The following is a 10,926-nucleotide window of genomic DNA, read 5'->3' as shown; positions in this document are numbered from 1 at the left end:
ACACGTTCAACATGGAAATTGGAAGCAATAAAAACACAGAGGAATAGAAAGGGAATGAACTAAAACTTAATATTAATTTTTCGAAAATAGTAAAAAAGTCATTCCAATATTTTAGAAAGATTGTAATCAAAATCAAATTCTTGTATCAACATCTAGAGTACAAGGCATCCTTATGCAGCAAGAAAGGGTAGCCAATTCCTCTTCTCTTAGAAGGAAACACCACAAACAACACACTTACAATAAAACCAACCACAAGAGGCATGGTGTTGGTGACTTTCCTAGGCAATGCAGGATAAAAACACCCCACAACATCAATGTGCGACCCTGCAAATGCAAGAAAGGCAACCAAAGAAAGCAATGCATGGAAAAAATCAGCACATCTCAACCGATAATCGGACGGCAGGCAAGGCTTCTTTCTCGAGGCATTGAAAGTCCATATTCCTCTGAAGGTTGCCACACCATAGTACAATCTCCCGGAGGCTGTTTTGAAGCTATCAGTGAAGGTGAAGAACACACAGGAGGCTGCACAGAGGGCAACAAACCAACCCATTAGCCACCGATTCAAAGTAGTGCAAACTCCATCGTTGGTTAGCAGAGGAGCGAAGATGGTGAAGGCGAGGATGGTTGCAGTAGGCAACAGAACGTTGAGACGTGCTGTGCCACTGAGGATCGCATTGGCGACGTACAAGAAATTTGATTCGGTGGCATTGCCCTCGTCTTCTTCTTCTTCTTCATAGCTTTGGATCAAGTCTTGGTGGATAGAGTACTCCATAATTGGAATAGTAGGAAGTTGCTGATTTTGGTTTTGGAAAAGAAGTCAAGTGTGTTTTTGTTTATAAACAATGTAGTAATAGGAACTGGATTCTTTGTTGAATTTAGAAGTACAAGTAATTCATTCTATTTCTTGAGCTTTAACACCTTTTTTTATTCTTTTTTTCTCTTCTTTCCTACCTACCTTTTGTTTAACCAATTCATAAATCCAAATATGCCTTTTGCTTTGCTCAAGAAAACTTAGATTATTTGGAAGAAAAGGAAAGAAAAAGAAGAGAGAGAAATAAGTGCAGCTAGAATTTTTGGATTGTGAGAATCATTTTGAGAAGTAACAATGTGAACTAGTAACAATGTGAACTATTTCTCAAATTGTCATAAAACTTCTATAATGAGAATTGTTATTTTATTTTATTTCCTTTTCCTTTATTTGGTTTATGAATTATGTTATCAAAATAACACCATATTATCACCTGATCTCTTCTAACTAAAATATTATTTACAGTGATAATAAGTAATTTTTTTGTTTCATATAGGAAGATCTACATAAAAGAAGTTAAGATGCACCAATCTATAAAATTATCAAAAACTCCCATTCTAATTGTAATTAAGAACCTCTTTTTTATTTTTTATTTTTTATTTTTTCTTTTTATAAGAATATTCTAGTTTAACAAAAAGAGACATATACCATACAGTGCTAGGGCATATCCCCATGTCGGTATAATTTTTATTTGGAAAAATCCAGTTTTAATGGATCTGAATTTATTTGTATACATATATAATATATATATATATATATATATTCTTATCATAATGCATTGACCTTTACGTTTCAACGTGCAAAATAAAAATATTATGCTTATCGATTAGGGAGAGACTCATTCTTTATTTTATTTTCAAAATATTTTTTTTTAAAAAAAAAAACCTTTAAAACAAGCAAAATATTTTCATTTATTTAAAAAAAAAAATTCTTTGTACGTTTGTTGAGATAATTTATTTTAATTCCTAGATGTATTTTACTTTTAGATTTAACATGAATTTTTTTCCTTGCTTCTCAGCTTAATCCAAATTAACCCTGAATAATATTTGCCTTTAAATACCTTTCAAGTTGTAGTTAAAAACAAAAACAAAAAATTATTCCCTTATAACTAAGAAAAATTGAATTGAACAATAAAATGTAAGAAATGGTAGAATATAAGAAAAGGGAAAGAGAAAAAAATGATATAGCATTTTATATAATGGCACCAAATATATATCCATTAACAGCTTTGCTTTTCATGTACAAGAAAGAATGATGAGCTAAAACTTTTGCCAACTATTTCATTGATACTATTCATCAGGTCCCTCACTAAGCAACTCTGATATTCTCAAAAGGCTATACAAAATATAAAGGAAAGAGAAAAAAATTATACTTGGCTGCACATTTTGTCCCAATAGGAATGACTCTATCCCCAGAAATTCTCTAAAAATTTGCAGAATAACAGGGCAGGCAGGCAGGATAGTTGACTCATATGAAAACGTAGACTATTATTTACAGTATTGGCGAATCGACTGTAAACTGAACCAGAGCTCTAATTCTTAGCCAAGAGAGGTTAAAGAAAATGAATTGGGTAAGGAAAAACCATTGTGTCACCTACCATTTGGATGGTGAAAAAGAATCATTCTCTGACACGACCGAGTTCAAAGTGGCCAGAGGAATTGCCCGAGCACCAGTCATCTGGGACACTCAAGAAATGAGCAGACATGAACTTCCTGAATCTCCTCTTGTACTCTTTTGGGGAGATGACAGTTGGAAGCACGTTTCTCGGAGTAAGTGAAGTTTTCACCCATGTCTCCAACTGCTTGTCCCATGTATACTGCCTGAGATAATCGATGATACCGCATACCAGCTCTCGCCGCTGAGTGTCCACTACCACTAGTAATGAGTAATCCATAACACCGATCGACTGCATGTACAAAAATAGAAACGTCTCCCATGAAAATTTGAAAATATTGACAAAAACAATGTTACCCAAAACAGAAAATATAGAAAAGCGTATCATTAGTACTGATCATGAATAGAATTAATTGAAGTGCTCACGTTGAGGAAAGCTGTGTCATTATAAACGGCCCGTAGCAAAAGACGCTTTGCTGTGGCACTAACATATAGTGGAGAAGAGTTCATGTCATTAACAAAGTTCTGATCCAAAAGAACATCGCCCGGATCATTGGCAGTTGTATTTAGACGAGCATGGAGAGCACCTTTAAGGTCATATTGGCGAGTAAAATTCCGACCATAGGTGAGATTCTCCATCACCATGAGATCATGCCTCACCTCTTTCCCACCTTTGTTTGATCTTACAACAACCTGTTGAAATAATTTTTTTAAAGTGTTGGTGATTGGAAGATTAAAAAAAAGGTGGTCAAAGTAAGAAAGTCAAAGTATGAACCTCATAAATCCCAAGAACTTTAGCTAGGCAGGTTTGGTTCCCCACTTGAAAGGAATCCTTCATATACTTGAAGTAATCCTCAGCAAACTTCATGAATGATTCAAATTCTGTTTTCTTGATTTCTTTTATTATCAACCTGTCATCAAGTGTTTTTGCAAAAAATGCTTTGCTCTTCCCACCCTTAGCATCCCAATTCTTGCAGCGGCTAAGAGAAGTAATATAATCAAACTCAGATTGACAACACATGTTTCGGAGATCACGAAACTGATTGGCATAGGGACATACAACTGTATATCGACTCTTTCCAAGTGATTTTTCAAATCCAAGATGAACCACCGGATTGACAGTTCCAGGAGGTACAAGTGACTCCAGCAAACTCAATCCATCAAAACTCGAGAAGCGAGACTCGTCTAATGAAATACTTGGTGTTAAGTGTGCTGAATCAAAATCAGAGGAGGCATTTGAAGACCAACGTGAGGAAGTAAATGAAGAAGCATGGGGAAGACTGTAAAAACTCTCGATAGACTTTGTAGCAACATCACCCTCTTTCAACAATGCCAGTGCACAAGCAATTATGCTTGAGAATTCACCCTCATAATCCGAAACAATATCTGTCCCAAAAGGAATGTGCAGTCTTCGTCCTTCTTCAGATATCAGTTGATATGCTGCAGGTATATTTTCCTTAGTATAGCTACCGACACATTCAAATTTCTGAAAGTATAATTTTTGAAGATCCCTCATTTCTATACCAATTATCTCTGCAAATGGTGACCAGAACCATCCCTTTGAATTTTCTGAATGATGCAAAAGTGAACTCTCAGAGACATTCTTCTTTAGTAAATTCAAATTTGCTACAGAATCATAACTCTGAGCATTTGGTAAATTTGGGTTGGATCCCTTCAGTTGTAGGCGATCAGACTCTGGTTCATCATCTGTCTCATAATCCTTAGAATGATCATTGTCAGGCATCACAACAGAGTCTTGACTGGACAGTTCTTTTGGGCTTAACTCGCCCTCAATTGGTATATCAATACCTTCATCAACAAGAGATACTTCAAATGGATCAGCACATTTAGATTTGTCAACAGGACCTTCAACCGGAATTTCCTTGACTGGAAAGTCATATCCTTCTGCAGAGGCATTTAACTTCAAATTTAAATCAGCACAAGCATCTGCACCTAGATTGCCCCTTTCCATAGTCACTTCAGTATCCGCCTTCATTTCCTCTGCAACGCCATTGCTCTCTTGTCCTTGAATTGCTTTCCTAGTGACACTAGAAATAGCAATGACGACATCACGAGAGAGAAGCGAATTCATGCGCCTATCCCAAATGCAGGATGCTAGCAGAAGTTCCCACAGTAATCGGTTCAAACTGAGAAGTCTATAAGCAGCCTGGTCTGAATTACCATTCTTAGAGAAAATTTTCTGGATATTTTCCTGTTTAAAATTTATATATTAAGTGCAAGTCTTGTAGAATACCAAAAAAGTAGCTCTAGCATATGAAAAACAAAGGCATACATGGAAAATAAAGAAAAGAACTAAAGAAGTTAACATGTTCCTTTTTATTTTATTTTTTATTCTTTTATGGAAAGTAAAGAAAAGAACTAAAGAAATTAACATGTTCCTTTTTTTTACCCTTTTTTTTATGGAAAGTAAAGAAAAGAACTAAAGAAATTAACATGTTCCTTTTACTTTGTATTTATCCCATTGATTCATACAAAGTTTAAATTCTATTTAAAAATGAATAAATAACCTTAAAACTAACAAACTGCACAACAAATCTTGGGAAACCAAAGCTCCTCGAGAAAAAACTTCCCAGGTATGAAAGCATTTAAGACTAAATGCAACATAATAACCATACGAAACCCAAACTTATCACAAAAATTCCTGATTACTATAAGATATGCATACACAGGAAAAGGGAAATTGTTAGCTGATTATCTAAGTGCTGACCTCAAATTCTGATCTTTCCTGCTTTAACATATCCTCAATATCTGAAAATTCTTTTATAGAACCTTGAAGATCCAAAGACAAGCCTTCAAATTGGGATTTAACTTCCTTTAATGAGTTTGAAACCTCTGTAAACAGTAGTATACCTTTTGTATACACCTATAAAAGATTAGAGGATCAACTTAATTAGTGAAGAAACAAAAAAGTTCTGTAGTTGATGAAAAATATGTTAAAAGCATCATAACAAACAAACAAAGAAAAATTACAAGAAAAAATTTACATTCTTAATTTCATCCCTAAGAACATCATGCTTAAGTGAATGGCTGAGCTGCAACTTCTGAGGTGGCATAGCCACAGTATAAGTGGCAACTGGGGAATACCTTAACAGTGCAACCATGGGACCTAACCTGTGACATGTTAAACTTATTTGATAAGGGCACTAAAACGGAAACCAATTGAAAGCAAGTAATCTGTAACAAAATTGCAGAATATAATTAATTGTAGTATAATTTACTCTTTCCCTGAGATATCTCATAGGAGAAAATGATGCAGAATTTTTTTCTTTTTTTTTTAAATATTAATCATATACTATTCTGGTGCTAATCTCCCAAATTCTACATATTGTAAATACATGGTCCATCACTGGCTAGGGAACATCCTATGAAAGAAGAAAGAAAACTCTCTCTTCGAATAGCCAAAGATACTGCATGTCAAAGTTCTACAGTATTGTAAACACAATCAATCCTGACCTGTCCATTAAATAATATACACCAAAGTTCACAGATAATACATACCCAAAGAAGTAGAGGAAGTCCCTATGCAATGAATGGCCGCAGCTAGATAATTTATGGGATGATGAGTGATGTGAGAAACCAAGCTCCAAAAACTTTCCAAGTGACAATTTACTAGCAGCAGTAGAGATCAAAACTCTTTTCGTAGATTTTGTTACTCCATCTCCATGTTTGCACTTGCCACATCGACTCCACATCCAAATTTTTCTTTCAGTTTCACCACTTAAACTCTTTTCAGAACGAAGCTGGTGGACCTTTATGGTCAACTGCTTCTTATGATGTGCATAGTAGTATATGTGAGCTTGAGGCCGTTCACCACAAACATTGCACTGAGTTCTCTGCATCCAGTAGTTTTCATGAGTGGCATTCAAATTCAAAACATCTAACATAGATGGAAATGGAATAAAACTTTAATCAAGTAATATAAAATAGAGAATTACAGAAGTTCATGACAAAAAACATGAAACAATTAGCCATTTAAACATATAAAAGCATAATCAGATTCCCACACATTTAGAAAAAAATGATAAATGTTCTGATATTAAATATAATTTAAAGAGTTAAAAAAAATACCTGAGTAAGTAAATTATCAAGCAGGAATTGTCCTAGTGGAACATCAAAATTCTTGTAGAACATGATATGAGAAAAATGGCTTTGCTCACATACAGTTCCTCTTAAGGCATTCCGCTTAGACATTAAAACCAAAATACTTTGGGAACACATTCCATTGATGCCATCCTTAGTTTGCACTTCACCATAGTCACCATCATTTTTCAACTCTTGAGTGGCCTCAGAGCTTTCATTTGAAGAATCAGAGTGTTCAACATTTAGAGACTTCTCTTCATCAGAACTACTCTTATCTTCAGCCTCATAATGATCAAATCCCTTGGGACATGTTAAATCAGGAACAGATTCAGTAAACTGATCATTCGACTCTCTTCCAGGGAAACCAAGGTATGATGAAAGGGACTGATAAGAAGAAGATGCATGAGGGAAATTTTCGCCAACAACCTTCTTCAGAGAAGCTGAAATAGAGGAAAAGCCAGAAAGCATTGCAGGACTATATGGTTCATACAACAGGGAATTGCCGTCTAACTCAGTGTTGGAGTTGTAGAAATCTCCGTCATTAAAGCCACTGGAAATTGGAATATTATGTGACTCACTTTCAGCAGAAGCCTCAAGACAAGGAGAACATGCATCAGTGTCTAGACTAGTGGATTCTTGATCCCTGGACAGTACATTTGGCTCTTCAGTCATCATGAATTTTGCTACACCAGCAGATGATAATGTAAAAAACATTGCTCTCTGATCAACAAGGAAGGAGGTCTCAAGTATCAAATGATACGCCATAATAACTGCACAGTGTACTACACATTTAACCTTCTTCAGTTCACCACTCTTCGCTCCTTTCAGCAAAATCTGTAAGGTCATATCATGCAAAAAAAGATTACTTCACAATGTTAGGACATTACAACATCGAATCAGAAAAGCAGTACGAAAGCCTGTTGAAATTATTACTGTGTAAGCATGCTAGAGGAATAAATAACTAAATAAGAAAGATAGCCTTCTTTAAAAATAGAAACATAGCTTTCTTTTTGGAATCAGTAGGATACTTTCTTTCCTTTTATTTTTTTGAGTCAACATTATATAGTACTAAAACATATACAGATCGAGTTTACAACAGAACAAGCACTGATTAAATTCTTAAAGGGGTACTCTAAATGATAAAAGATGTGCCGGAAAATCTATACATAATTCTAGCAAATAAATCTACCTAAACATATCAAAATAAAAGGAATGATCCTTGAATTTAAACAAAGAAAAATATACTAACCGTACAACCCAGACGAGTAGGACAGCCCTCAATAAACATCAATGTTTTGCTTGGCTTCTTTCCTCCCTCATTAGAACCAGCATGTTCCTCAACAAATTTTTCAATGTGAAAAGAGTCACAATGTTTTAGCTTTTGACTTGCCATCATATCTAATGATAAAATTGGTGAACCAGTACAACGAGCAATTCTCTCTAACCGATGGAGCTTCATATCAAAGACAAGTGTCATTCCATTTTTCAGAATATATTCTTGGATATCACGAGCAACAGACTTCTCCACTAAAATCACATTTGGATGGCACAAATCTAAAATCTCAATGACAGACTTCAGATAATCCTTTTCCTGTTTGAACCAAATGATAAGATCAGAAAGTAGCATAACTTTCACATGATCAAAATGATATCTAAGCTAAATTACCTGATCCATAGTACTAAATGATGACAATCCACTGGAGGATTGGCCAAGAGCACCCTGGACTAACAACAACCTTGGATTCTTGTACTTAGTTGGCATGTGCTTGTGTGCTGCATGCTTCTTGAAGACCAACCCTTGAATCAGTTGGCTGCAACATCAAACATTTCAGGCTTGAAATATATTTTGAAGCATTCAAATAAACTATTAAAGAAATATGAAGCAATGATATATTTTGGAGAATAAACATAATTAAAATACCAAGAGAAGATATGCAAAACATTTGACTGATCTTAACCTTTAAGGAAATAAAATTTGAAGAACGTCAAAATTTACAAACAGCTTAACTCTGTTACCTTTCACTGCAAGCACCAGTTGGGATGCATTTCACTTTCGCATAGCCATTTGGATCAATTGTACCAACAATGGCGTCAGGTTTTAGAAATTCAGCAGCTTTCCATGACAAAAAAGTAACTATATCAACCCAATTCTCACCATCTTGTCCACACGGGGCAACATCTACCAATTTAAGAAGTTTTGAAACAAGAGACTTAAACTTTCCATTCTTCACCTCCTCCATAGCTCTCTGTTTTTCCGCAGCCTTATAGTTTCTACTTCTGTCATCTCTACAAGGGCTCAAAGAACTTGGCTTTCCCCAAGTTGTGCCATCTCCACATTCATCGTCGTCGTCATTGAAAGCCACACTGCCCACCAAATCATCTTCTGGATGTTCTGGTTCAGGGGGGTCCCAAATCTGGGGATTAACATCATCTTCAAAAGGACGAGAATCCTCAATTTCTTCATCAGTGGAGTTGTCTGTTGCTTCAACACCAGTATCTTTTTTGTCTTGGCCATTACTCGTTGGTAGAGTCTTACCATTACTTACCATGTGCCCATCTTGACAAATATGACTTTCCTTTAGGTTGCTTTCTATTTGTGAATGTGATTTATTTCCATTTTCTTGATTAGCCCTACAAGTAGTATAAATACACATGAATAAAACATCAAAAAGTGATATACTAGATTCCAAATTCAAAAAAGCAAAGGCTCATACCTATCATATAAGTTCACATCAACTGAAATCTCACCTAAAATATCAAAAGATGAATAAAAGTATCAGACTATGGAGCCCATTATAAGCTGTGAAACAATTTAACTAAAGTAAGACAAAAATAAAGGAACTTACTGCAGCTAGAAGCAGATCGATCGCTGCTAGACAAAGAAGTCATTGAACTGATCATTGGTGCTACATAAGGACTGTTTCTTCCACTAGTTGGCTCAAATTCTTGCTCATGCTTAACCTCACAACATTTGCAAGACGAAATGGAGCCTTGCGAACCAATTTCTAAAGTGTTCGCATTCTCTTCTAGTTGCCTTGACTCCTTCGGCTTGTTCAGTTCCGCACCACAATTATGACACATGCTACACATACAATCTACAAAAATAAAAAATCCAGACAACTAACCATTGAAATTGGTACCCAACTTTGACTCATTACATGTAAAGAAAATATTTAGTGTCCCAAAAAGGAGCAATATTCTTTTTAAGAAGTAAAAATAAAATATGAATTTTAAAATTGTCCATATCTATATGGAACATGTCTGCACACACATATGGATTAGCATATACATGCGTAAAGATATACTGATTAACTTTAAAGAATAAGTTAAAAACATAGTCTTAGCGAACCAAACAAAGAATTATCCAAACTATAGAGATTCCATCCATGCATTCAAAATCTTCTAAAATCAATTGACATTCTAATAAGAGCAATCCAAAAGCTCAAGCGCAAAAACCAAAACTAATCAGATACTAAGATGAAAAACCAAATCAAGAATCTAATAAAAACCCATTAATCAGGAGAGAGAAATAAAAAAAATTGCTTAAGAAGATGAATTCATACAAGAATATTTCTTTAATAAAAACCCAGTTGATGAATCCCAAATTTACCAAAGAATAAACACTTCAAACTTATTATGAAAAATACTAAGTCCAGGCCATTGCTGAAAGCCACAAAAGAATTTCCAACACCAAAAAAGAAAGGAAAAAAAAAAAGTGATCCGCCTAAATCTATCAAAACACACAATCAAAACATTAAAATTTCCCAAGAAAAAAGAAAAATCAACCAAAAACTTAAAACCATTATTTCCACACCGCCAAGATTTTGAACAAGAAAAAAAAATACATATACAAATATATATATACCATTTTGAGGAAAAACCAAGTCTTGGCAAAACAAAAAAAGAAAATTAAAGAAATGGATGACTTACTGTCAAAGCAAAAGAAAGAACAAAGATTTGGGTGTGACCTCCAAATCAATCCAAAGCATAATTGAAGAACACGAATAGCAGAGCCAGATGAGATTGTGTGCTTGTTTCGCTATTCAAACTTGGTAAAAGCTCGTCCTTGTTCCTCGTTGCTCTGCTCTGCTCTGCTCTGGTGTGAGAGTCCACACAGTCTTATTTCAGACAAAGTCACAAGATTTGGAGGAGAGAGAAAGTAGAGAGAGAGAGAAGACGAAGGAGAAAGAAAGAGGAGGAGAGAAATAAATAAATATATATAAATAAATAAATAATAAATACTATAAAAGTAAAATTCAAATGTGGGTCCCGCCTTTTCCATTCGCAGCTGTAAATTTTCTCTCTTTTTTTTTAATTATTTTTTAAAACTTTTTTATTTATTTATTATTATTTTAGATCTTGTTTGTTGGTTTATTTCAACGAAGTCTTTGTCGGGTAAAGTA

General features: G+C 34.7%; 2 protein-coding genes across 4 annotated transcripts; both read right to left on the bottom strand.

Annotated features, from left to right (window-relative positions):
• Nucleotides 1-3: 3 nt before the first annotated feature.
• Nucleotides 4-1,054, bottom strand: LOC133804169 (protein DMP2-like). The gene has a single exon (XM_062242339.1). It carries the CDS (start codon nucleotides 770-772, stop codon nucleotides 146-148), a length of 627 nt encoding a protein of 208 aa, XP_062098323.1. The 5' UTR covers nucleotides 773-1,054; the 3' UTR covers nucleotides 4-145.
• Nucleotides 1,055-1,977: 923 nt separating this feature from the next.
• Nucleotides 1,978-10,712, bottom strand: LOC133804165 (putative 1-phosphatidylinositol-3-phosphate 5-kinase FAB1D). 3 transcript variants are annotated; one of them, XM_062242332.1, is made up of 13 exons: nucleotides 10,454-10,712; nucleotides 9,370-9,643; nucleotides 9,238-9,271; nucleotides 8,540-9,154; nucleotides 8,190-8,334; nucleotides 7,773-8,114; nucleotides 6,512-7,357; nucleotides 5,942-6,276; nucleotides 5,428-5,554; nucleotides 5,151-5,306; nucleotides 3,198-4,634; nucleotides 2,849-3,115; nucleotides 1,978-2,714 (listed from the first exon to the last, which is right to left on the bottom strand). In XM_062242332.1, exons 2-13 carry the CDS (start codon nucleotides 9,611-9,613, stop codon nucleotides 2,427-2,429), a joined length of 4,836 nt encoding a protein of 1,611 aa, XP_062098316.1. In that variant the 5' UTR covers nucleotides 9,614-9,643; nucleotides 10,454-10,712; the 3' UTR covers nucleotides 1,978-2,426. The 3 variants fall into 3 exon arrangements, with proteins under 3 accessions (XP_062098316.1, XP_062098315.1, XP_062098317.1); XM_062242331.1 differs by having other exon boundaries at nucleotides 9,370-9,618; XM_062242333.1 differs by having other exon boundaries at nucleotides 9,370-9,605.
• Nucleotides 10,713-10,926: the final 214 nt, after the last annotated feature.

The sequence above is a fragment of the Humulus lupulus genome, chromosome X (assembly GCF_963169125.1).
Source record: "Humulus lupulus chromosome X, drHumLupu1.1, whole genome shotgun sequence".
NCBI lineage: Eukaryota > Viridiplantae > Streptophyta > Magnoliopsida > Rosales > Cannabaceae > Humulus > Humulus lupulus.
This window is presented reverse-complemented; position numbering and strand designations above follow the sequence as displayed.